General features: G+C 47.7%; 1 protein-coding gene across 8 annotated transcripts in view; it reads right to left on the reverse strand.

Moving 5' to 3' along the window:
• Positions 1-27,802, reverse strand: part of LOC121603765 — an 86,010-nt gene that overhangs the window by 27,370 nt on the left and 30,838 nt on the right. For all 8 annotated transcript variants that reach the window (XM_041932973.1, XM_041932976.1, XM_041932972.1 and 5 more), the window contains exon 4: positions 13,668-13,712. In XM_041932973.1, the coding sequence (XP_041788907.1) occupies positions 13,668-13,712 (45 nt within the window). The remainder of the gene's footprint in view (positions 1-13,667; positions 13,713-27,802) is intronic.

The raw sequence follows: 27,802 nt of genomic DNA on the forward strand, positions 1-27,802 counted from the left end.
ATTAAGCACTTTTCATCACAGCGGACGGTAGACAGTGAGGCCACGGTGACGGCAACAACACTCGATCCGCTATAAAATCGCACCTTTTATTTGCGCACATATTAACAGTAATTATGCCGTTACATGATTTTCCGACCAATCCGGACGGCTCATTCCAATCGAGCCTCGCTGGGAAAAACGAAAAGGCAACAAAAGCAAAATGATAAAAAAGCAAAGAAAATTAAAGACACGGATCACACACGGATCAGAGAGCGAAACTCAGTCACTGGTACTGGAGGTTATGTACTGTGCTGGTTATGCCGTGTTTATCACTTGGTTGATAATTTTTTTTTGTTTCGTTCCATTCCAATGCTTGCCAACACCGCCGCAGTTCAAGTGCACATCAAAGCGATGATGGCGATCGTAGCCCGAACAACGGTCAGGTTTGGTGGTTAAATTGTATCGCCTGTCCTTCCGGGGACAAGGGTATGCCTGGCCGATGCTACCGAGCATTCCGGTGTCCCGCATTATTGTGACCATTAATGATGAAGCGAATGTCCCAATCGCGGGCGGGTATTGATTTATAATTAGCTTGCACACAATCTAACCGCAGATATAATTATGATTTATTTGTAATTATTTCCAGTTTTAATTTCAATTTTAATTAAATTGAATTTTATTATTTGCCCACCGCCGACCACCACCGCGGACATGCTCCCAGACTCACATACACGGATATGCACACACTCGTCATAATACGGCCGGAAAAACACATCCATCCATTTGCCGATTTCCCTGCTGAAAATTAGCCCGTTCGAACTCTCGGCGCGGAATCGTTGGGTAAGGGTGAGATCGATTGTTCGAACCACGTTCGAAATTTCATATCAATCCCGGCGGAGTGCGCCTACCGTTCGCCGTCCTACGCTACGGTGTTGATTGAGGTGGCGAGTTAACATTTGTCGCACGCGCTTGTCAGCCGTACGCGTACGGCACGCCAAAGCCCGTGTTTGCAGTACGCGAAACCTGGCAAAACACGTGAAGTGTTTATTGGATGCATACATCAACACCTACCGTCCGGAGTGGCACAGTAATTTTCCATGCCCGCACGGGGACGACTACAAATTCAGATCAAGGTGTGAAAAATATGGAAAGTGTGAGTGAGGAGACTAGCTAGACGGGTCTCAATAATATGCTCCTGGAACACATTTGACTGATATTTGAAATTTTCGCTAGATACGGAGGGCATGCCAGACTACATACATACACACACAAATTCGATACACGGTCAGTGTATTGATCACTTCATCGATGCTAAAACATCAAAGGGAGACGGCTCGCCTAACGAATTGCACCGGTCAGCACAAAGTATGCTTCTTCTGCCGGAGATACGATATTGCCGACCAATTCCTAATGAATTCTACCGATTGGCATGTAACCAGTGTAACACTCCAGCTTTGCTTGATTATGTTCTTCGCTGATGAATTAATGTAATTATTGTTGCCTTACTTTGTGTCTACATACTTTTTAACGTCGATCAACGGTATAGTTGTATTGCAGCGCGATTTGGTTGCTGTCTAGAATCTGAAGAATATTGTTCGTTCATCCAACGACGCGACATTGAATCCGAATCATTGTTTGAAAGAATCAATGCTTCCTGCCCGATAGTTATGCGGCTTATAAACAATTTAATACATTGTCAACACACGCAATCGCTAGTTACCAAAATTTCTAAACAGCTCTCTACTGCTCGCAACAAAGTATTTATTTCCATTTCCATTAATTGGTTTCTTTTTCCACGATTCGTCATTAAATAATTTTGCTTCTGAGCTGGGAGTGTTGTGGGCCCTTCCAGCTGAAAACGCTCCGTCCGTGAAAGGAGCGTAGTCATCATAACAATTATGCTCTCTGTTTGCTTTTCATATACTGCCCGCCACAACATGTCCAACAAGCACATGCCCAAAACGAATTGCGCACTAGCGTAGAACGGGTAATCGTAAATTTTAAGAACAACAAATACCCTATCCTTGCTGGCATGACATTTACGACACCTCACACACGCACTCCACCGCGTTTGGTTTGACGAGTTGACACTTCCTGCGCACACACATTCCTTGGGAAGAGTGTCTTGGGCGACTTCGGGCAGGACAAAACGCACAGACGAGCATTAATAGAAACACGTTGCGCATAGCGCTGCGCCACTAAATCGATTACACATTTTCTCCGCACACACACGCAACATTGTAAGAGCCTGTGTACGCGACCGTACAGATCTCGCCGGGCAAACCAAGAGACAAGTCCCGCAAGGACACGCCCGAAGGAGATTAACGATATTTCGTTCTGGGCGTTGTTCCCGGTGCCCTGGAAGTTGAACGCGCGTTTCGCGTAAGTGTTTAAATGGTTTGCAGCTGTGGGAACCGAACCAGCATTGAACCAGCAGCGGCAAGGGAGAAGAGAGAGAAAGCCGAAGAAAAGGGAAACGAGGGAAAAGTGTCGAAATGATTGTTTCTTCGCGGGTGACAATTCTTGGGCGCACAGCTTAGACTGTAAACATTCAAATTTGTACTTCCAGCGCACAAGTGCCATTCACGAATGGGGTGCTGAAAACGAACAGCTCTACATTGTTGCAATCATAAATTTCAATACGTTTCCTGTCGGCCGAGCAGTGCTTATAATATAATAAGTTGCAGCAAAACATAACAAAGTGTTTAATTTAGCAGAGCTAGCCGTGGCCCGTTCTCCCGCCAGTGCCGGCCAGGAGGTTTTATTTATTTGATTTAAGTTTTCTTTTTCCTTGTTGGTTTTCCCTCCAACGCCAGCCGAAATCAAAACAAAGAGAGCTGACACATTTTTGGATCCCGTTGTTTGGTGATTTAGTAAACGTGGCGCAAAAATTCGACCACCGAAAATGGAGAGCTTACGCGAAAAAACAACACAAACTGGCTCCATCACTCGAAACGTCATCCTTTAATACATTTTGCATAAATTTGTGACAGTCCATCTGTACAGGGAACAAAAACGTACGCCACCCCCGTCCCACGCATTCAATATCGCACACCAACTCTTCCGATCGAAACGGAATCAAAATCATCAAACGACTGTTTTGTTTCACGCTAACCATTCTTGCTCGCCGTATCGCAGCCATTCTGGGGAATCGGAAATGCAACGTTCAAGGCACATGATGACACCCTTGGCAAGTGCACGCTCCGACACCAACTCCCCCAAATAATGCCACCCCGGTCTCTCTCCCTCTCTGTGTTGGCCATGTTCCAGTGAGCGCAAATGGGCACCGATTACGATGGACAAGCGAAGCAGTACCCTCCCCCCATGGGTGGCCAATTTCCTTGTGCCGATGCTGTTTCCCCACGCCAAACACCGCGGGAATGGATAGCAAATCGTTGGGCAGAGGAAAACCAGCCGTCGATCGTCGAATATGTAAATTTACTTTGCCGAATCGTATTTGCTGCTACTGCTGCTGCTGTTCTGTGCTCTTCATTTCATACCTTCATTCTTTCCAACTCTTTTTGCTTTTTTTTTTTGGCTTGCACTACGTGCTAACAACAATCCATTTCCTCTCCATACGGCGTTCGGAACGGAAAGAAAAACAAAACCGCCCGGCATTCTGGGGTAGTTCAAACGGTTCAAACGGTGCAATTCCACCCGGAAGTAAATCCATTCACAGAATCGAAATTGAACATCCGCCGACAGGTATGGTGGTGGTAACTCACTCATACGTACACACGGCCGCCTACCTATCGGCCTCGGGCGGTTTGGCATAACATATCGTTCACGCAATGGTAAGGTGGAAGAGAATAACACGTTTTCGTACAATGTGCATGTTTTGTTTCCTTTTTTTACCCCCATGGGAGTGTTTTGCTGCTGCTTTTTACCCTCTTTTTTTAGATAACTTTTTTCCTTTCCGTCATCTTTTTTTTGCATATTGTTTTTGATTGTCTCTCTGTTTCTTCTGTTGGGGAAGGGTTCGTTTTTAATCGATGGATTTAAAAACCATTTCAAGGGGTTTTACTGCCATTTGCGGGACAGCTATATCGCGAATTGATGACACGTCGGAATTATGTTTGACACAGTGTTTGTACATATTTTTTCTTACATTTTCAACAGCTGCAAAATGGTGTAATAGTAATAATAATAACAACAACAATACTAAAGTGTTAGGATTTTGTACTGCAATCAAATCAGTTGGTTTTATGAGCGATACATCTTGAATTAACTTCTTTTTCTTCTTGTTCTTTGGATTAACAAGCGTAGTTGATCAAGACATACCTAAGCAACTAGAGAGTTTAATCATCAGCAATGGATTTATGTACTTTTGTGTCATATGGGGCCTACACCCTGGACGGAACATGTTGTTATTTCGTCCGTTCGGACGACTGTACTACGGGACCATACCCAACCAGTTGAACTGAGTTAGTAGTATCTAGCTCTCATTCGCATTGTTTTTTTTTAATTCTTCTAGTTGGATAGTGAAATCTTATCTCTCAAGATGGGTTGTTGTTTCGTCATACAAAAAATAGAACTTTTAATTGTTAGCTGAGGATTGAATGCAACAAATTGAGTGTACTGTTTCATTCATTAAACTTTTTGTAATCAGTACGAATTGCCCATGACGTATTGGTACGTTAAACAGTTATTTCAAATCAATTTGTCACGCTGCTAACTCACCTCCCACTTCGAACATTCACACCTTGTTGTGTTTATAAGCGCTAATGGCAGCGCGCAGGTTCTTGTAGAGGCAACCACAGCTCGATTTGGTGCATCGTACCAAATGCATCCCTTGGCGGTACAATATTTGGTTTTGCCACTTTGCAACTCGCGCACTCATACCCGAAGCAACATCATCATCCTTGTCCACACTCACCCTTATCACTCCATTACTCCTAACTTTCCAATGCGCGGCCCAAACTGCCCCGGGACACAAGTTCGCGGCCACGCTGGATGCAATGCGTTCGATTAGCACTTTTTCTGTCCGACCGCGAACGACTGTCTGAATTGTAGTCCAAAATGAACATCACTCTGCTGCCTCTCCTCCGTGGAGTGTGTGACGCCGTCCCATCCCCAGCGCAAAACCCACTAATGACCAGCTACCTCCTCCCTGCGTTTGCTCACCGTGCAAGTGTCGATAACTGTCACTCCACTGTCTCTGCGCCTCCCATGGTTGGTCCCGTCAGGTTGGTCGGCGGGAGGGGAGGATGACGCAGAGTTCAAACAAAAGGGAACGGAAAAAGCGGTAATTTGCAGCGCCATTGTAGGGTCCGCGGTCTCGGCACAAATTTCGTGCGGCCGAAGATCTCATTAGGCTTTTTTGCTCGAGGAGAACATTGTTTAGCAGCGGATCTAATTAATTTGGAAATAAACTGCATTTGTACTTTACCCGCAAGGCCGGGGGCACGAGGAAACGCGCGGCATTATTGCATTTACGCTGCACTTGATGCACTGAGGCAAGAGAAAGGTAGACCGAGCCGGCGCGCCCGACCGATCAATTGTATCTTCAATGTAGAAGGCAATGCCAACCGATAAATCATTGCCAACGTGTTTTTGTGTCCCTCGCCTACCATATTCTTTTGTACAATTCGGTTGTGCTGAACACGAAAAGCACTCTAGAGGTCAAGCCTTCGCGTGGAGTTAGTGGGAATGTAGCCTGTTCCTCGATTGAGCCGTAAGCAACGTTTTATCACAGTCTTCGCAGGTTAATTCGGCAAGCGGTAGCCATCAGCATAAAGCATCCACGATAAGTACGATTCACATTTAGTGATTTATCAAATGAAAAAAGATGCACTCCTTTACACTGTAGTTCCGAAGTTGGATGCAATGTTTGCTGTGGGAGGGGGGAATTTATTACCCTGCAATATTTTCTCCCGATGCACCTTGCCGAGGCTATAACGGAAAGCGAAAGAATCATTTTCCTTCTTGATTGCGCTCTTGCCGCGAAACTGTATTAATTGTTACCGGCTTTATCCTTTTAACACCTACCAGTGTTGGTATCGATGATTAATCAGTGTGTAGAAACGCCCTAAAATGGGCGGATTGCAAGTGTGAAGCTTTTTCTAACGTTACGTGAAGCAATGGGTAGAACACGATAATTAAACATCAGCAGTTTGTGGAAAAAAAAACTATAGCCTGATTTGAGTTGTATGGCAGATATTGTGGTCGTGTACACAATTTCCCTTCCAAAGTTTGACATGCTCTACAAAATGGAAGGTCACACTATCAAATAGAGACATTTCTGTAGCGATCTACACTTTCTACAGTTTACATGCGCTTGACATTTGAGTTTGTAAACTCTCCACCCATGCCGTACTCGCACCAGCACGATAGAGGTTTAACTTCCATCACGTGAGGATGAATAATTCATAATGTGGCGCACTTGTGTGTCACCCAACACCCGCCTGCCTGCCTGACCCAGATTCTTGCTTGTTCCAGGTTTATTAGCATTACGGCTTCGATTGCACGCGCTCCAATCGCAAACAGCAACAGAAGATAAATCATCAAACAATGTGGACACACACCACCAGCTTCAGCTTGATCCTCGCACACTTTATCCTGCTTTTTAAATTGACCCAAACCCTTGGCCTGCTCTTGCGACCCTACTACGAGGCCAACCCGGGGAAGAATCTCTCGGTGCCGAAGAATCGTGCAACAGTTTTCGTCCTCACCTCTTGGATAAACACACACACACGTTCTAAGGGAAAACGATGAAACCCCTGAACCGGTCCAGTTTTGGTGCTGAAGCACCCTTTCAGCCTTAGCCACCGCCCACCCGGCAAAAGAGTTCAATGAAACATTCATGTGTTGCCGTCCGTGACTGAGCGACTTTTTCTTATGCTACCGGGGCCCAAGCTACCAGCCTGGTAATCATCGGAGGAAGCGGAAGTAAGTAGCCGGCAGCCCGCTTCTCAAACAGCCGGCACCATAAATTGTTCTGCTAAAGCGATCTGCACATGCGAACACTTCATAGACGCGCGATCGTGTGCTACTGGGAGGGCGGCGTGCTACTGCGCTTGATCAACAGCATTGGTAACATTGGCCGAGGACGAAGGGGACCAGCTCCGAGTTCTGAGATTAATGTGGTGCAGAGCTCCCCGCGCGTATGTAAATCTCGCACTAATGGTAAGTAAAGAAACACTGCTGCAAGGGTCACATCTCCGAAACGGTCGAGCTGCAATGGTACGATGGTTACCAAACAACTGAGCCCCGAGTTTTGCGCCCCCCTCATGTAAACGTTAATAATAAAATAGAATGAAATATTAATTTCATTACCAGTAGCCCGAAAATGATGGTGTGGTGTGAAAATTATACGACGAGCTTTCTTAATTAGTTTAATTTTAATTAAGTGCTCACTAGTGCACTCGACCTGCCGTTGATGATGGGTAAAAGGGGGGGCGATGAAAAAAAGAGGCTCGCCCCAACGCTGGAAGCTCGCCTCAGCTGTGTTCAACGTGGAAGGTTCAACGCGTTCATAAAGAACAACGCAACACAAGCGCATCCACGGCAACTCGGCATCCATGGAGCCGTCTCCGATGCCGGGGAAATGCTTCGAGGCGATGCGTTTTACCTACACTCGGCGAGGTAGCAGAGAGGTGGCAGCTGAAATGATCGTATTGGTAGCCTGGAAGCCTGTAATTTCTCGTTGATTGCACCGCTTGCTACAGAGCGAATGCTTGGACGTTTGCTGCACTTACCCTCCAATAAGAGTGGGAAGCGGTTCAGAGCCCTGAAGGGGAAAGTCGGTTAAAATGGTGTTTAGGCGTATTGTTCGGTTTGTTATTGTTGAAATTACAACATGGTGGATCGATTCCCAACACCGCACAGCAAATGTCTCTGTGGCAAAGTTTGGATGGCTTTTTTTCTTGCATTGGCAGGGAGGAACGTATTTGATGTCTAACGTCAACTACATAAAACTTGCCTTTATTACTTAAACGGTGCATGATGACAAATTTGATAGATAACTTACAAACCGTTATTTTCAAACCATTCTCAAAGCAATACTTCACCATCATCGCACTGTAAATTTGGGACCGTTTCTTTATTTATCCAGACACTCAAACAGTGCCTGATGTTCTGCACGATATTTACATTTGTTTGTTGCTTGTTTTACAACCCCAAAGCCTGTTGTGCCGAGCCGAAAAATAAGCCTACAGGCTCTCGGCAGTCTTTTGATCGCAGCAAACCGCACTCACAGAGAACCTTGCGCACACCAGACAGTGCGTTTGGTGCTATCTCTGGTGGACGTTCATCTCCATCAGCCAATGCTCACCGGTCCATATCTTGCACGATGCAGCTGAATGCAAATCATTTCGGCTTGCTCCTCGAGACAGCTGTGGCATCCTCTCGGTGGGATGGCGCCCTGGCAACTCTTTATTCGTCCTCGTGTCATGGCCTTTTGTTCTGTGCGATTTTTCATCGCTCGTCTATCATCTCCGTACGATTACTTCCAGCAACGGTTGATGTATGCATCACGAATGGCAGTGCGGCAGATAAAATATGCTACCCACCTCTTGAACCGAGGCCACATACAACTCACACGCTCCCGAAGGAATCTCCGAAACGTACTTGAGAGTTTCGGCAGTCTGGACCAGGAGCGGAGCGGTTGCTTGCTTCCCAAAGAAGTGGCGTACCTCTCGATGCAGCGAAGGTACACACTAACCTTGTTCGTTCCTCGGTCGACCACATTTAGGAAATTGTTTTGCCGAATCCCAGTGCAGCACAGTAGCACGGGCAGCTGCCCTCAACACACTGGGAGGCGGGCGTTATATGTACCGTGTCTTTTCCTCCTCCGGCTCAACAATTGCCCCAAAACTGCCGGAGCTGCCGAAGGCCAGACGGGACCGCAAGTGTGAGCATTAAGCAGCGCTCAGATGAGAACTTTCTTTGCACTACATGCTTTATGACAGCTCCAGCACGGTACAAAACGACGAGTGGAGCGCAGCGAGAATGAAGAATGTGTGTTCCGTTTGTTTGGTCGCTTGTTTATGTGTCCCCACGGGGGCTGCAGAAATCGACTGTGCCGAGCCGGAAAATTGCCGGTGCGGAACGGACCCGTTTCGTCTTTTCTGATGAGTGATTAACATTGTGCCTTGTTGCATTCTATTCCGGAAAGGAGCAACACGAGGGAGAATTGCTACCTACAATCGCCTCACTGAAGCACATACACCGCGAGCCGCCGTCAATCCGGACGTCCGAATTGGAGCCAAATGCGCCAGCATCATCTAGACACGCTCCTTTCCACTCGTACCTTTTTGGAATCCGCACCGTTTTAGATACAGTGTCCGACTACTGCTATTGCTAAGATTTACGACCCAAGATAGCAACACAAACTTGGAAGAAAGGAGAACCCGGGCGAGGAAACCTCCGTTTTTATGGATTCGGTTACGCCGGTTGCGAGAGCTTAATGTTTCAAAATCTGCACTGTCCTGTGCTGTACGGAAAGGACTTTCCATCGCCGAGTGCGAACGAAGCAGATCCAGTTTCTCAGTAGTGGTTTGATCCTGTGTGTGCCCGTCACGCCGAACACGGGTACAATTAATACACGCTTGGGTGCAATTTAATTAACTTGTCCAAACAGTACGCTCTACAACCGCTGTATTATGTTTCACCTGTACTGTGAGTTGCATACTTTTTTCCTGGAACTGTTTTTACGGATCAAAAATGCACACTCTTGCAAAAATGCCTGTTTTCTATTTGTGTCCTTTACAATAAATCATGAATAAATGAATTAATTAATAAATAATAAGGATACTCGGAGAAAAATGGTCATAGGGTCAATATATAAAAACATACATGTTTAAAGCCTCTTGTTGAATTGGACGCCAATTATTTACTTACAGTTGAACAACGTTCTAAAGCAGCTTAACATAATTTACTTGGGCTCGAAACCGGTGTAAGTGATTGACAACTGACCTGACGGGATCGGCCTATGACCATTTGGCTTCACATCATTAGCAAAAATATAATTAAGGAAATTTGCAATTTTGTCTGACATTTTTTTAAACTGATTTTGTTTGTAAACGAATGCTGTTCGTGTTGTACCATGAATCTAGAGTTAAAGTACCGATTTTTGTTGAATTTTTATTCAACGATTTTGAAGATAATTTACGATTTATGAAAAGAGCAATATTATTCCCATGTCCTTTATGCCCCATGTTTCCTTATGAGCCCAGCGTGTTCCATGATTGAAGACTGCACCACCAACAGGCAAACAGTAAGGGACCCGTTCGCTAATCATTACTGTGCGTTTGAAAATCGCTTCGGTAACCGGATCTAACACTTGCTTCACTCCATCTTTCTTGTGGAACCACCACCACCGCCATCATCATCTTCATCATCATCATCATCATGATCCTCTTCTCTCTAAGTAACGACAAACTGATTCGTTTTCCGTTGTGTCATCAAACGATACAGTTAATTTCAGAAGACATCACATTCACGTAGGTTTGTGTGCGTTTGCACCTTCTGCCAAATACCGGCATCTTCTTGTGTCCCTAACATGGCCAACGTTATTTGCCACGGCGACCATGCCAGCCATTCCGCAGCTCATTTCCACTTAACACTGTCTTACCGGTCTCGGCCGGCCGGTCGGTCGTGCCCGCATGACGGGGCTGCAGCCGCAATTGGGGTTTGTCTAGACGCGCTACGCGTGAAATTCCATTTACAAAGCTCACACCGTCAGTCGCTCCATCGCAACGATCCGCCACAGGTGCATCACCATCACCAGGTTTAACGGTGGTGTGGCTTTGTTGCAACCAGCAAGCAAACAAATCAGTGCGCATCCAGGGGCCCGGTTTGCAGCAGGTCGGTGCAAGAAAAATCAATCAAACACCACACGGGACGGTCGGGAATGTATTCCAGCGCATCTCCCAACATCAATCATCTCATGCAGTTGGTTTTATTGGGATGCAACTCGGCGATGCAAATGGCCGCTGCTCACTCAAACGCCTCCAGAACACTCAAACACGTTTGTTTGATAAAGAAAGATCGCCATCACCGCAGACACACACGCACCGGTTTATTCAGGTTCGTTTAATGGAGTTGACAATGATCGAACGCAACAAATGTACCGTCGAACGGTTTTTCCTTCCCATGCCCATCATGATCGGGGGCTCGTGCGTTTTACGCACTGGGACACATAATCGCATTGTTACAACAAATGTTGCAATGTTAATCATGTTGCAGGAAGAAAACCTGTCTCCTGGACGGCACGAAAACTGCGGCATTATTTTCAACCGGCAATTATGGGCTAGAAAAAGAAAAAGGGGGAAAATGCCTTCAATTTCGACCGAAGCTAGCCGATGCGGAAACAAGAAACGAGTCTCCCGTTCGTGTTCCCTGTTGCCTCTACGGGTGAGACAAACTAAGCTAAATGCAACCCATTTTTAAAACAACCAAAGGAAATAGACTTGTGCGAGCTTCAAGCCACGTTTTTTCTGCGTACGGCAACCCTTTTGCGCCATCTGCCCCAGGCTGACATCCCCCGCACACGATCGGCTACAATGTAGAGAAAAATCAGGCTCACAATCAAAAAAACTGAACGAGGCTGGAGATTTATTTTATTTTATTATTAGTATTGCAATCGGGTTTTTTTGTTTTATTCACTCATTTTCTCACCCACCCCACCCGCCGGATCCCCCCACCGCCAGCTTTTGGGGGCAGAACGGTTGACAGACAGCGAGGAATATTGATTCCTGAAAATCAAGTACTTCCACCATTCGTGACCTCTTCGCTCTCCTTGCCTGTATCATTTGATCATTGCACTGCACACGCATCGTTCTCCCCCTACATCGCTGTACCTACCCAAACCTCATCCCACCACCCCTTCTCGACACTCCACCTATTAAAAAAGGAAACCAACTTCCCGGAGGAGAACGAGGGAACCTCGCGCGTGCCCCCATGATGCAGTTGCATGTTGGGGTTGAGTGACAGTGACATTGACATGAATTGGTGTTATTTCCCCCGGTCCCTGCCGCCCACCAGCCCGCAACGCCCCGAGGAAAGGAGCGCCCTTGTTCCTCCCTCATTCTCAGTGCTTGCTTGGATGAAGAGTTTTGTCCAGGCCCTTGGCGGCCAGTTTTACATCGGCCTCCGAGTTTCTTCCTTTTTTTCGTACTGTGCGATTGTAGTCGTGTTCTTGTTCGAGGTCCCTTCCTCCTCTTCGCACTCTTTACGCTCGCCTTATCTCCATACGGCTACGAGAGCGCGCCGAATTCGCCGCTGTTACCGCTGATCTCCTTTGACGGGTCATCGCAACAACCGCCCGGGGAGCAACAAAAAAGCAAATACGAGCAAAAAAGTAAATTGTTTATTTTGATCCGTAATGAACTGTTCTGATGGGGCCCATGTAAATTGTTTGCAAATTAGCCATCAAGCGCACTGTCATAACGCTCTCTTTTTCACTCTCGCATTCCCATTGCGCACTCCTTTCTTTTTGGAAGTAGAATCATGCGTTCGAGATTTTCTTTGCGATGTTTCATCAATTTTCATTTCAAAGTAATCGCGTATTGCATTTAATGCAAAGAATGCATGCCGAACATTTCCACGCGCAAGACATCGAAGCGAGCGCATTATGTCGCAAAAGTAGCGTCGTGCTTTTCACCTCAGCACCCGTTTGATCTTCGTGATCTCCAATCATCACATCGCACAGCGAAACGATTAACACCCTTTTTTGCCCTTTCGGTGGTCAAAGGCGAGGGGAACGGAAGGACGTATGGTTGAGGCAGTTTCCCATGGCGGACACGCTCTCGGTGTTTGTACCTTTGTACAAACACAGCGCTCGTATCCGCCGAGTATCAGCGCAAAGAAACATCGGTTTTGCAAATATTTTATCGTTCTGCTTATGTCCACCACCGGGTCCCCCTGCTTACACACCCGGTGTATAATGCAACAGTATTTGCGCTGGTATCTGTCGTCTAGAAAAATGCTTAACAGGGCGACAAAGGGGAGCGAAACGCCGCTGCACCCACCACCGCCACGATATGCATGCGACAAACATGAGTCTCGCGCGCGCCTCAGCTCAATGCCCACAATTGTGTGGCGGTCGCCTTAAGAACGGGGCATTTTATACGTTTTCGTACAAATGCCACCAGCGGCAGACAGATAGGAGAATTATGTACTCGAAGCGATTTGGGACAATTTCGATCGGTTGGTGAATGTGGCGATAAATAACAATATTGTCCAATTGCCATACCGACATTATTTCTGTGTGTGTGCTTGTGATGTTAACTGTGTTACATATCGAAAAAGGGAAGCCGTAGTACCTCATGTCCATTGGCTTAGAAATACGCTTAGCCTAGCGCACAAGGATAAGGCCAAAGAAAGCAAACGCCCACAAGATTTAAGCGTCCGAGCGCGGTAAGGTGAGAAAAAGGTGACGCATTGTGTTCGCTGATGTTGGTTGATGTTGATATAGCCTGCAATGCTGCCTATAACTGATTGCATCGGGGAAGAACATACATTATTCCATAAAATATGAGCTATAAATGCACATTCTTCAAATGACGTCCTATTTGCTTGCAAAGAACTTCATGTTGGGTTCAGTTGGTAAAGATGTTTTAATGTCGGCTGTAACATAACGTGTTAGCAAATATTCAAATGTACAGTGTGAAACACTAAATGTTTGCTACAACACCGTTGTACTGCTTTGAAATATACTATTTCTTTTTTTAATTATATTTACTCACCAGGTAGGAGATTTACAGGTTCTGGTGAAACGCACGAGTGAGTAGCTGAAAAGAGGAGCAAATAAATAAAAATATATTAACATCAAACAACTGATTACATTACAAATGTTAACATGTCGCAAAACCACGTGTTATAAACCCAAAAATCGAACGCAAAACGCATCGTTCAAGACACTTTTAAACGTCAGTGAAAGAAAAACAGAACGCCCGCAACAACAGACGCGTGTAGCTAGGAGAGATGAAGTGGGTAACCGGGTGCTGAAACTACAAGAAGGCTCGCCGAAAACGGTTACCCCCTTCCTGCATTTTGCTGCAGTTTGCACACAGCCTGGCTGCACAACACCCGGCCGTGGTCACGACCGATTGTTCACCTCGGAGCACCCACCTTTTATCCTGGCCATACCCGCGTACCCTGCTTCAAAACCCCACCCCAGGCGGCCGTTCAATACAACCCCGACGCGAAACTTTATTTTTACATCTACCGTTTACGTGTCCGTGTAACGGGAGACGAGACGCGAGGCCCGAACACGCCAGCAACCGAGCCAGCCAGCACAGTTGGCACTAGCTTCGGGTTGCAACTATTTACCCAAAGAATGTTATTTACTTTTCATCATCCACCCAAGCGGCACAATCGTCGCGAGTCATTCAGCGCGTCGCAATGAATTGATCTTCTCGAGTAAACGCGTTTGTGTAAGTAGTGTTTTTTTATACACACACACACACACACACACACACACACACACACACACACACACACACACACACACACACCACACACACACCACACACACACACACACACACACACACACACACACACACACACACACACACACACACACACACACACACACACACACACCACACACACACACACACACACACACACACACACACACACACACCACACACACACACACACATACATACATACACACTGTAATTTGTAAAAAAAAAACCACGCGTACACAGTGAGTGCACCGTATCACACAACTACATCCACGGGTTGTTGCATTTTTTACACGTGCATTTTGTCCAACGCGCTGTTCAACCCCACTGTGTTGGTATAAGTGTGCATGTGTGCGGCTGGTTGAAAAGGGGAAAGAGGGTGCGGGAGTGGCAAGCGATGCAGTTCCGTCCATTTTCCGCCACTTGGCATGAACTCAGGAAGTGCTCTATATTTAGTCTCGCGACGATTCGAGTCGCGATTACCTTTTACAGTGGCAAACCGGCTCACCATTAGCTGACCAATAACACCACCAACCGCACCATCGCATCGGTCCTCGGCTACAATCATCCAACACACGCATCTTTCTTCTTTTTCTTCATCTTCTTCTTCTTCTTTTGCTCCAGAAAGCCGTGCGACAAAGACAAAGACCGAAAACTGCAGCCTGTGCAGCCGGCACATTCTTATCAGCTTGCCTCGCGCCCTTCTTACCGGTGCATCGGCACCCGCCTGCGTCACTTGCCTCGCCCAGGGTAGGACCTTCAGATTCTCCCCCCGAACTGCAGCAATGAACACCAGATACTACACCCCGCCCGACCATCGACCGTCGCCCATCCGATTGGGAAGGTGAGCCGCGATCACGAAACCAGCACGCGCCGCCACCCAAACCCGAGCTACATTTTATCTTCCCCTAGCTGCCGGTCTCAGGCCACACCACACACCACAATGTTTGCGCCGCGCGACAACCTCCACGGCATCATCGATTCTTAGCGCGCGCGCGCGCGCGCTCGCACTCACGCTCACGCTCACGCTGGTAACCCAATGCCGCGGGAACGGGGGAGAGCTGCCCCTCTCTTGGCTCCAAGCGTCCCCTTGCTGCCGGCCCAAGACACCACACGGCCACTTCCCGGCCGCCTAGTGCACCGATTCATTCTGCACGTTAAACAATTACGCAAGTGTAGTGTAGTAGCTGCAGTAGCTTCTATCAATAGGATTCTTTGCGCGTCCCTTCCTCCGACTCTCGCGAAGGGTGATTGCGCAGGGAATTCATTTCTTCTTTTCCTCTTGATTGACCTTCAAGCTCGAACTAGGGAACTGTGAAAACGGGGGAAATCGGTGGTGGAAATTTATCAATTATATTTTAAAAAAACTCAACCTTCCAACGAAAGTTTGTGCCCACATTACTGTTCCAAAAAGGTTGTGATCATCATTCAGACCGCCAGCCAGCCACTGAGTTGGAAAATTAGCTAGTCACATGCCGCCCGCCCAGATCCAGAAGGGCAGAACGATTGGCAGTGGAAAGGGAGAACGCGCCCCGGCCAAGAATCATACACGCGCCGCTCAATTTACGCCTTTCTCGCCGCTGCGAGCTGGTGTTGGTGCACGCGCCATTTAGCTGCAGCGTTGCACATTCCACCCTTCCCTCCATGTCCCGTTGGCTCTATCGCTTCCAGCGGCGAGCTAACGATGGGTTGCCTCCCGTCCGGTTGATTGCATCATCACTTCTCGTACGCTCGGATCTCTCGAACTGGCGGTGCTGGCGGGGAGAGTGAGCAGGGCAGTACAGTTGTAAAAGTGGCTGCAAAATAAAATGCGGCACACACGGACATCGCTCGGACCCGGTTGTGGCCACCGGACAGGCCAGTGCGAACAAGTGCTTCCGTAAGTGCAATTTATGATTCAATCGGCTTCACCCGGGGGCCCGAGTGTGATCGACTGTGACATTACACAGGGTACACACGCGTGAAATGTGTTTCTTTTCACTCACCTCCCAGCAGGGGGTGTGGTGGAGGACGACGTTGGACGGGACTAGGCGAACCATCATCGTCTACTGTCACAATCCTGTGGCTGTGTGTGTGCGCACCATTCTCCAGACAGCGATGGAGGCACAGGGGAAGGAGGAAGCAGGAATGTGAGAACAAATCGTCTTTCTTTACAGAGGGACATTGAGGGTGGGAAGAGGCGAGAGGGATAGGGAGTGGTTTTGGACCACGAGACGAGATGCAATAGAACGGGGATGGGTGGCTTGTTTTGCTTTTACATTCTCCCATAACAACACCCTCTCCTTCCCTGGGGCCACCAGGCAGCGTGCAAAGAAAACAAACAGACTCGCTCACACACCCGCACCCGAGTTGCAGAACCAACAATTGCAAGTTTGCATCGGCACTTCTTGCCGGCGTTTTGCTTTTCTACATTCCGCTGCTCTGCTCCCTGTGCAGGAAATGGAATCTAACCACTAATATTGCAAATGTATTGCCACTCACATCGAGCCCCACCATCACACTCATACACGGGAACCAATCATACAGCCCCTCCCTCCTGGGGTGTGTGCGGAGGGTTCGATTTCTAATTTTATGCACATTTTCTTCACGAACTGCAAACGGGCAAGGCGACGAGGGGGCTAGGCGAAAGTGCACCGGCAACGAGATGGAGGCGATCCGTCAAGAGTGTGGCCTGTCCGATCAGCATCCGATGATGATGATGATGATGATTTTCAACCCTTATATCAAGCGCGGTAAAGGTAGCGATCGTCACCAAAACCCCACTGCGTCATTGGCACGGCCGGCAATGCAGCCCGGAGGAGCAACGAGGCAATGAGACGACAAGTGCATCTCCCACTTGAAGCTGCGCTGTGTGCAAGTGTAAATTAATTTACCTTCTCCCCCACCCCACCGCCACCCACACGCCAACAAAAACGGCGGAACAAACGAGACACCGCACCAGACGTGTGGTCACGCCTGGTGCGGCGGCAGGAGACTCAATCTGGTTGAAGTGGATGATTTATGGCTGGGAAAGTAACCGCGCGTTCGAAGGGAGATGGGTGCCTGGTCGCGCTGGTCTCGCGTTACTGATGAGTGTGCGTTTGGTTCGGGTTTTTTGCTGGTGTTGTTGGTGCTTTTTACAGCATTGGCGGAATGCCTTCTCTGGCTTTTTTACTCTTTCGCTGCCGTCTTGTTGCAAGTGTCTATTGCGGGGCAGTAAAAAAGGGCGCAAAATTTGCGACGTTTCGTTGCGATAAAGACATCCATTTCTTTGGTTTGCTCGCGGCTTTTCTGCGATCTACGGGCCAATGCCATAAAGCATTCCGGGCTTTCAATCTTAAGTGCTAATGACAATTACTGCAATGTGTGAAACTAGAAAAATGCTCAACGCCGGATCATGAGTCAAAGTGGCCTCCGAGGGTAATATCAAACCCTTGAGCGAAGATGGTTAGGTTTGATAAATGATACTTCTTTGCATTGCCTTTGCAACTGGAGGTACTTAATGCCAAACAAACTCTCGGTGCGGCGACCTCCATCCCGTGAGCGACTTGCCACACGGATGGATGAGTACATATTCTCCCAACAATCCACGGCTGGACAAACACACACACACGCGCGCGCGAAACAGTCAACATCCGCTCTGAATCCAATTTTATGGACAGCCAGACACACACACTCCCTCCGCGGAAGGCTCTAGACAAGCGGAAGCCCCACATTAGAACGCAACGCAGCGTCGACCCGTTACTGCTGACGCTGACCCTGTGTTGTTCCCTCCTGTGTCCACGTGGATCCATCGTCCGCGGGCCTGCCAGTGGAAAACATGCAGTAAAGTTTTGATCCAAACCGCTTTTTGTGTTTTGGAACGCCACGACGTGCATTCGCCCTCTCGAACCACTTCCTTCCTGTGGTGATGGTACTCCCTGGCCTACACTAGCCACACACATATGTCTAGATGCCCGCGATAGCCCGCTCAGCAGCGAATGCGCGACGATGCACTTCCACTAGAGCGAATCTGTGTCGACAGTTGCGGCGACATGTCATGCACATTCCAGCGGGAAAACGCGAGAAAAATAAAGTTCACACACACACACGTGAATATATCAACATCACTGGTTATTGTCGAACTGGTTGGCTCGAGCGAAAACACAGCCAGAAATGGCACCAAAACGCTGGCTCATCCAAGGGGTCAGTGTCGGGATAAATATCGGTGAAACATTTCAACATTGAACTTCCCACCCACACACAAACACACACTTGTGCTCGTAGCAGGATCTAGCAGGCGCTGCCACTGCTATTAGTTGGAGGATGTAGGGCCTCGAATTCGGCCACCGTGGGCAACTTTGGCACCACTAGACCACCTCTCTGTCCCTGCAGAAATAGAAACAATGTGAGCGGATGCGGTCTTTTTTGTCAGTTAGTCGAGGAAATGCAGAGCTCCTGCTTCAAAACAGAGAAGTAGTGGTGGTCGTAGCAGTTTTCGGTTCAAAAGTTTGCAACACACAAACACCTCGCCACAGAGCAGTCGCTGCCCGTGACTTGCGTTCGCCCTATCCGTCCGGGGAGTGGGTTTTGGGAGTACCCGAAGCTGGTGGAATGTTGAAACAATGGCCACACACATCACCACCGACCTAGGTCAACGATTGTTACAATTGAGCAACCGTGGCACCAGTCCTCTCGGACCTACGTCGTCCACTCCCTGCGGAGTACGCTTAATTTGACTAAATTATGCTCGCTATTGAGGTGCAAATGTGCACGAGGACGCTTTTCTTCCCCGTCCCGATCGAATGAATTGTGCCCCGGCGTGCATCTGCGTGCTGTTCCTTCCTCTCCCTGACAGCATAATCATAGGACGGCGTGCTGTTCCTTCGTCGTGTATGCCAAGAGACGGAAACTTGCCTACAAATAGAGGGGCGAAAGGATTCTTAAGGGGCGAGTTGCAGTTACAACATTGTTTACCGTGTGCTCCGGAGTGACCAGTCGCGCATGCACGTGTAAAACCCCTGTCGAGTGTGCAGCAGTGCAGCCGCCAGGGTTGCCATTCCCAGGAGCTGTCAAAAACTTCCCCCAAAGTGTCTGTCACACTTTGTATTGTTACACACATTACCCTCCGAGGGGAGAGCTGGAATGAATCCTTACAAATTGGTGCTGGCTTTTTTGTTGTTGTATTTATTCTATTCTTGAGTAATTGTCTTGCAACAGAGCAAGTAAATGCCTCATTACCCTTTCGATAAGCTGCACGTTTGACACCTTTGCTGGCACAGCTCCAACTCACCGCCAAGCACCGCCAGGTATGATGTCGCATGTTTCACCCGCTGCCGGCCGATGTCAGCCAAAGCGAACACTCGTAAACACCTATCTTTATTAACGCTTGACATGCAACATTTTTGCATCGATCTGCGTGCAAATCAGATTCAAAGATTGCAACGTGCATTCTCCCGCTTCCCAGTCCGTTCGTGTGGACGTGGTCTGTCTGTGTGCAGCTTCATCTACGCTTTACGCCAGCTTCCAGCTCGTTACCGTGACGCCTCCACCGCAGCTAACCCAATTTTATGCGTTCCCTGTTTTGGCTTCTCCCCTGCCTGTGCCGTTTCATCGCGCTGCATGTCAAAACGTACCGATAGTTTACGACACTGTGACGCGGTACTATTACGCCTAAAAATTAAGCAGTGTAACTACGCAAATGGTAACAATCCAACGCAAACGGGGGAAACAATTTAACGTCGATTATTGGGGACGCTTGGGCTTCTATCGATACAATCGATTCCCGACTCCCGTGCGAGCTGCCTGAACTTGTCAGTCTTTTAGCTCCCGTCGGCCGGGTGGGGTGTTGGCGTGGGTGGTTGCTATACTGCTCCATCGCAACAGTGCCACACAGTGCTACCACATAGTAGGGTACAGCAAGGAAGGAAAAAAAGAGTACGAAGGACTGCCACCGTCGTCGCTCTACGCTGAAGGTGGGCCTCCGCGCTTAATTAGAAGCGGAACGCAAGAGCCCGAGACTTGTCACTCGCGGGGTTGGGATAGGGTAGTTGTCGTCTTTGGCCGCTTGTCGCCGTCGCTGTCTGCGCTCTGTTTAGTGTGGCTAGGTTTGTGAGTGTGTGTGTTGTGTTGTACAGCCGAACTGCTCTTCCAGTTGGCGTATTTTATTTTATTTTTTGCGAGCGCGCGTTTATCGCCAACAAGGGTCGGGCACGGTGGAAGATGGCTTTCCGAACCCCGGGTAGCAGCAAACAGCTGAACATTCAACTGTCACTTATCGTTATTTCGCATGCTCTTTAGTGATCCAGCGAGCGAGCGTGTGTGTGTGTACGGGGGAGGGGTAAGACAACCAAATCCAGCATGTGATTGGGAAAAAGCGGCAATGCAGCGATGAAGGAAAGGAGAGCAACCAGTCGCCTATACATGTACCATTTAAAAAGCAAAGAGCATTTTTGTAGTGCAAAATTTAAATTCATCAATACACTTAGTCACCGTTGGCGGCTAGATTTCCGGGTGGCATGCACGGGGACGGGGCACAAAACCAAAGTCACCACCCGATGTGTTCCGGGGTGCCGTCGCTGCTGCTGCTTTGCATTGCTTTGAGCGAACGGGTACGAACTGCACCAACACAAACTAAGCTTTGCAACATAAACACAGCCGTGCCACGCGTCTGTGTGTGTGTGTGTGTGGAGGCAATCTATTCCAGACACGAGCTACACGTACACGTTATGTTTACATAGCAAATCCCAAGTCGAGGTCACTCGCGGCAAAGAAAATGCAGGGCAAAAATCGCCAGCTGATAACACAATTGCACTCGGACCTACCAGTCCATGGCTTTAGAGCTGCGCGTATGTGTGTTTGCGGCCAAAATCGAGTGCGACTAGAAATCTGACATTCGTAGCAGTATTGCACAACGCAAGCAAAGGAAGAAAAAACAAACTCAAACACCATGAGTACAATGTAAACCACGAAACCCATACTCATGCACAGACGACGATGCGCTTGCGGAAGAGTTGTGCGTTCACGGCACCACCAGGGTGAAGAGGAACACTAATGAACAAGCACGTCTATGTGCAAGGGAGGGTGTTGAGACCGGAGGAATTGAAGCGCGTTGGCAAAAACTGAAAGGCTACCCCCGGAGTGGCGAGTGACCAGAATAGAGGACACCCGTGTATCAAAGGCGATAAGATTAGTGTGCAGTGCGCGTCACAATGCCTGGGTCCGGGAGGAATTCAATGCCACCCACCGTTGCACCGCTTAGAAACGCACATACACCGCGGCAGTATTGCGATGTGATTGAGCACGATTAAGACGGCGTTATCAGCGAAAGTCGCAACGCGCGTCGTCTTCAAACAGTCGAACGTCAAATCACATCATACCCGTGACCAGGGCAGCACGAAATGATCGACTTAGGCTCGGATACCCTCTGACTAATTAATGCGACGTTAAACGCTTAACGTAACAGCCGCCCAAACCGGCCACCCGGGCTACTCCACATTTCTTAATCATTTCTTTTATCGCGAACAATATATGCAAATCTACCAATGTCAATGATTTTCACAGCTACGCTATTGCCGGTCCCTGTCCCGTCAGCCGTCTGCTCGCCCTCGCTTCGTTAATTAATGCATCGCAAACGGTAACACGAGCGTTTAACAGCCCGACAGCTTACAGCGAGAGATAGCTAGCGCCAAGCCTGGCCTCGAAACTGCAGCAACAGGGTGTATCTAGCAGGAATGGTCTTGTCTGTTTGGTACTGCTGCTGCTCCACTGTAGATCGATTCAGTACGAATCAGTTGCATACGGCTAACCTGCACAACACTTAATCCTATCCATTTGCAAAGCCACCGGCAGGCAATAAACGCTGCGCTCGGCTGTTTATTTTTCAAACCTTCTGCAACAACAACAACGGACACCATCGTTTGACGGGGTTTTTTTTTTCCTGGGATTGTTTTTTCTCTCACTCACTCGTTTTTCCTTACTTTTCTCCCGGAGGGTTACACACAGCTGTCACCCCATGACCCCACGGGGCCACGAGGAACAGGACGGGGGTTGAAATTAGAAGGATTCTTCGTTATTCGATTTTGCCTTTCATTTGCAGTCCCGAACCGGCCAGCCAGTGTCTGGTTCTTCTATATTGTATGCAATTGTGTCGTTACACCTGGGTCATTGCATGTTGGCTGCGGTCGATACTACCACAGCCACGAACACAGGCAGGCGAGCGATTTTAAGTCAATCAATAACTCTCATACATAATTTATGCTACGAATATCAATCCTTGGGGTAGTTTTGAAGCAAGGGCAGACTTAGCTTATAGTTATAAAAATTGTTTGTGCAATATCAAACTGCAGCAACTGCAAAACACATAGATGAACATATCATTCAGCTGTTCAGCTGTAAGAAAATCGTTAAAAAAATTATCATATAAAAATAACAACAATATATTTTTTAAGTGTGTAGATTGCGATGGACACTGAATATTTATTTTATGATTGATTGTGATTTATGTGATTTTCTGCTAACCATAAATTAACTATAAATGTGTTTATGTTTTGAAACGTTGTATATATTGCTTTTCAATTTTAGCTTCCATAGGTGGATAAATTATTAATAGACTAATTCAAAGCAATTGGTTAGTATTTTTCCTTAAAATACTTTTTTTCATAGTAATGTTTTTGGTATTACGGAAACATTATTTGCAAAAAAAAGATATGCAACCGTCACGGTGAACGGTGAAAGATTACAGCAATAAATGTGAAATAATTTCAAACACATCCATCCGCACAAAACATCCATCCAGGTACACAAAGAACACAAACAAGAATCAGCTTCAAAAATCACATTTGGATGAAACACCATAAATAATTAAAAAATAGGTCACCTTCAATCCGAATGCAGGAAACGAAGACACTGTGAAGATGCTGCCGCCAAACCCTTTTGATGTTGGCCGCATCGAAGCCATTGAGAGATTGAGAATGATGGGGCAAAACAACTGACTCGCAAGAAGCGACACCAAAAGCACCCCGTCAGGCGCCTATTCGTCACGGCTGCTACTGCTGCTGCTGTTGCCGACTATTGTGGCAAATATTCGACCGACAGATTAGCACACACATAAGATCCTCCTCCTTCACGCCCAAGGTAGATCCAGGCGCAGCACACCCTTGTTCTCGACCGAGGACAATAGTCATAATCGTGCGATGCACCAAGGATCGTTCACACACGCTGCTCTCAGTGACGCTCGACCGGCGGGAGGGCGCAAAGGAAATTAATTATATAATTCACACAATGCATCCAGACAGCTCAATAGGACGATGTAGCCAGCGGTCCCTAGAGCCGGCCTATCGGCCCGATCGCACCCAATCCAGACGCGATAGCCGTGTGTTTCGATCTCGACCCCCACCGTTGATTGATTCTGCATTAATAGTGGATGCACTACCACACTACCGGTCCTATCCCCCCTCTTGGGAAGGACCCGTTCCGTTCTGTGGAGGGCGAAACGATGACGAAGATGATTACGGTTGAGTGTGCAGTGCATCATTGACCATCGCCGTGACTTAAGCGAACAGCCTTCACACGAAGATTGCTTAAGAAGGCACTACAGCATCAACCACAACAACAAAAAACCCACGAGCCGCTTGCACAAGAGAGAAAGATCGTTCATTTGTCGATTTTATTGGATCCCTCTCATTGAGCCTTTGTTTTGCGCATCACCGGCTCGCCAGCGGCCCCCTCGAGTCGCAATTCGCGGTTGAAATCAATTTTTAAAGAAGCTGCCTGTACCGCCGCCAGACAGAGCGCCTACAGTTGCCTCTGCAGCGGCTGGCAACACCCCGAACAACAGCCAACTGAGCTGAGCTGCTGAGCTCAGGTGAGACAATGGTCGTACCACACTCACACACACACACACACACACACACACACCGCCCCTGTACCTCCTACCACACGACGCGACGATTCTTCGACAGTCGTTGATCGATTTGTGGCGATTTGAAACGGTCCTCTCCAGCCGCCATCCTTCCAAATGATTCCCTTCGCCCGGAGGGGAAGGAGGGAATGATGCACCACCGAGTGGCCTCAAGTGGTACCTTCATAGTTTCGTTCGCCTCGCCTAACCGTTTTTTGCTCTTCCGTACGAGTGAGCGCCTCAAGTTGGGTTCGTCACACGATCAATCTTCAGAATTGTTTTCCTTAGTTGCAATCTCTTCGGTACGCGAGCTCTTCATCGGCCCCCATTGCCTGTTCAGCTTCATTATCTACCGGCAGCTTGTGCTTTCCCTTTCGCCCGTGTCTTCGCTTCGGACAGGGAACACCGGTATCGAGCACACCGTGAGATGGCCCCCAGTGATCTGCTCGTGAGTTTGGACGTCGTCCAATTTATGCATTTCTCGAGGTCGTTCGGGAGCACGGCTACGCCCAAACCACCGGATTTTTCGTTTTTTTGCTTTCGATCGCCCTGGTCATAACTTTAGCAGATCATAAATGACGCGATCACTTCAGTAATGATGATAATGATGTTGGGAACTCGTCGTACCCCGTTTCCCGTGTCGTCGCCCCTTGTCGATCGAACTTCCCGGGTCGTTTTGAGTGTTGTTTTCGTCTTTTGTCTTTGGCGTTTCTCTGGACCAATTTGCCGATGCTTGTTTAATGCTGGAAGAATCGATCATTTTCTTCCGCTTCCGTTATAAAGCAACAGATGAGTGTGAGTAGATTGAAATTAGGAAAGATATGAATACACTCAATCAAAACAGATCAATTCCATATTCTTTTGTGAAGTAAATGATGAGTAAATATGAGTTGCGAAAGAGAAAAAGAAAGAGTTCTTGTCCATCAACAGGTCATCTTCTCAGAGCGCAAGTACAGAGTTGATTGGCAATATGCCTCAAGATTCTGCTACAAACTCGCTTCGCTAAACTCTGGACTATGAAGTTGTTTTTGATCCTTGAACCTGGTTATATCTCCATCAGTTATCACCGTCAGTGCACTTTAAAAACTTTCTCGTATGCACCAAAGCACTATTGGTGCGCTATTGGTAGCTATTTAAGACAGGTAGCAATGGAACGAAAAAAAAGCTAAAACATCTGCATAAGCATACTTCTTCGAGAACTTCCAGAGCCTCTCTTCTATCTAGGGCATGTTTGAAACAAATAGCCGTGCAACTTTCTTCAACCACCTTCAACCCCCATGCCAGAACCAGAGCCTTTGCCTCGAAAGAAACCATCCAAGAAGCAGTGCCGACTTCGCACGGAAGCCGTTCCTTAAGCAGATCCTTTGGAGGCGTAGTAGTACGCGTGTTTTTGACAACGGATTCGCAGCACGTATTGACGTAGAAAATAAGTGGATACAAGACACGCGCTTTGGTGCCGTTGCGTTTGTTGCGCCAATATCGACTGGAAAATTGGCTACAAAACGAAACGCTACGGTGCGGTAGAATACTCAAATCGCCTTCCACTCCGTGCACTCCCAACTTTGGATTATATCGTCACTGCGTCGAAAAATGCGTATTTTTGGAACTGCCCAAACAAGCATTTTGCGTACATCGTGCCTCCGTAAAAGGACCGCGGGGCACCGTGTTGTTATAGGAATGTATATATCTGGAAGGGAAACCGTGTGCAATTTGATATTCACGCAACTGTGATGACATTGAGCCATTCAGCTAGGTCCCACCCGGTCGGTTCCTGGTGGCGCAGATTGCTACTGCGAGAGCTGCAATGAATGCAATTATTTCACGTCACTCATCCATTCAATCAATGAATCGAAATGACTTCCCATTTATAAAGAAGTGCTCAGTTGGTACTCAGTGGTGTAGGTGTGATAGCATGTGTGCGCAAGGCTTAGAGAAGTGCAGCTCTACGACTAGGTCAGTGCAGATGCAGCATTGTACTCTAGTTACCGCAAATACATTCTGCAACGCGTCAAACACACACACACGCACAACAAATAGCATGATCGAGCTAACGTGCAGCACATTTTTAAAGCTGCCATTATTAATTGACATCGGTGGGCGAAGGTTCTTAACAGGATGCAAAAACTATCAAGCGAATTCTCAAAACACGACATTAACTTAAACAAAAGCCAGACCTTGAAGCCGAACTAATTCACCAAACCAAACAACAATGTGCAAACCGCAACCGCATATTCGCTCCAAAGCCACATTCGCATTTGCCCTGTGCTGTGTGTACAGGGGGACTGTACTCGATTATTCGTTTTCCTCCAACCGGCAGCCTAACCGCCCGTTAACATAACGTCAATTGTATTATTTAAAAACACATAAAAATACAACAGTCATGATTTTCTCATCTTCGACACATCATAAAGTTATCAGCTTTTCCCCCGGTGTGCCACGCCCAGAGCCCGCATTCCGATACGTCCGGGGCGTCTGGTACACGGACCGAGAGCCCGTGGTGGCGTGAAGCAATCATGTCTCTACTCCCCGTGCCCTTCCCGTACCCAATCCGTGCGATCCGTGCACTGGCTGGTTGGTCTGTCGGCTTCGCTTAATGCTGCGCGAAATGCCTGCAAGCGCAAAGCGCATTTGGATGTTGGTGTTCCTGCTTTTCTCCGTATTTCCTCCCCTTTCCCTTAGGCTTCGCCACCACCACCATACTCACACTATGCAATTACCAGGTTGACTTTGGTGGGTCCTTCCAGTTTTGGAAGGACGGTGACAGGAACGGGTAGAAGGAGAGATGGCGAAAAATAAAACACGGCGAATAAAAACGTACAACTCGAGAAAACAATATCATTTCCCTCGGTTTGCCTCGGTACCCGGTAATAATCGAAAATTATCCATCTCGATTTGCTCGATTTGATGCTACCACAACATACCCGCCGACCCCACCAAAGAACATCACACTCTGGAGGCATCCATCCAGCGTGTCCCCCCGTCCTGTCTGCTTGCTACGTTGACTGATAGTCGGACGGAATGGCTTTACCTCACCAGTACTGGGACACACATCTTGCACCGCGCGCATGGACTGATTGCGTTTTGGAGCTCCAACCTCCAACCGATCATTATGATTGCAGACAGCCCTGCCGAGCCGACCCGTAATGATGTCTAAAGGATGCCCCGTTCGTTTGGGCTGTTGTGCGCCACAGCTTGGTTTTATTTGTTCTCTTTCACTTAACTACTCAAGCACTTTAACAAGTGCGGAAAAGATTTGTAAATTTCCGTGTTGAGTGAATAAATCATCTGAGCAGAAGTTTTCACATTGAAATATTGTTCTCATTGACCAATGTCTAATAAATATTTACGAATGACGTAATATCCTAGGCAAGGATGTACTTCATGGTTTCACGACTTCTAATAATACCAATGAAAAATAAGGTTCTCCAACTTCAAACGTTCAAAGAAAGCGTTTCAAGAGATCTTCAGTTAACAGAACGAGCGAGCTTTTCTCGCATTAGAATGCTTGCGCACGGCAAGGTCACGGAATTATTCTTCGCGCATGCGTA

This window comes from Anopheles merus, chromosome 2R, assembly GCF_017562075.2.
Source record: "Anopheles merus strain MAF chromosome 2R, AmerM5.1, whole genome shotgun sequence".
Lineage (NCBI taxonomy): Eukaryota > Metazoa > Arthropoda > Insecta > Diptera > Culicidae > Anopheles > Anopheles merus.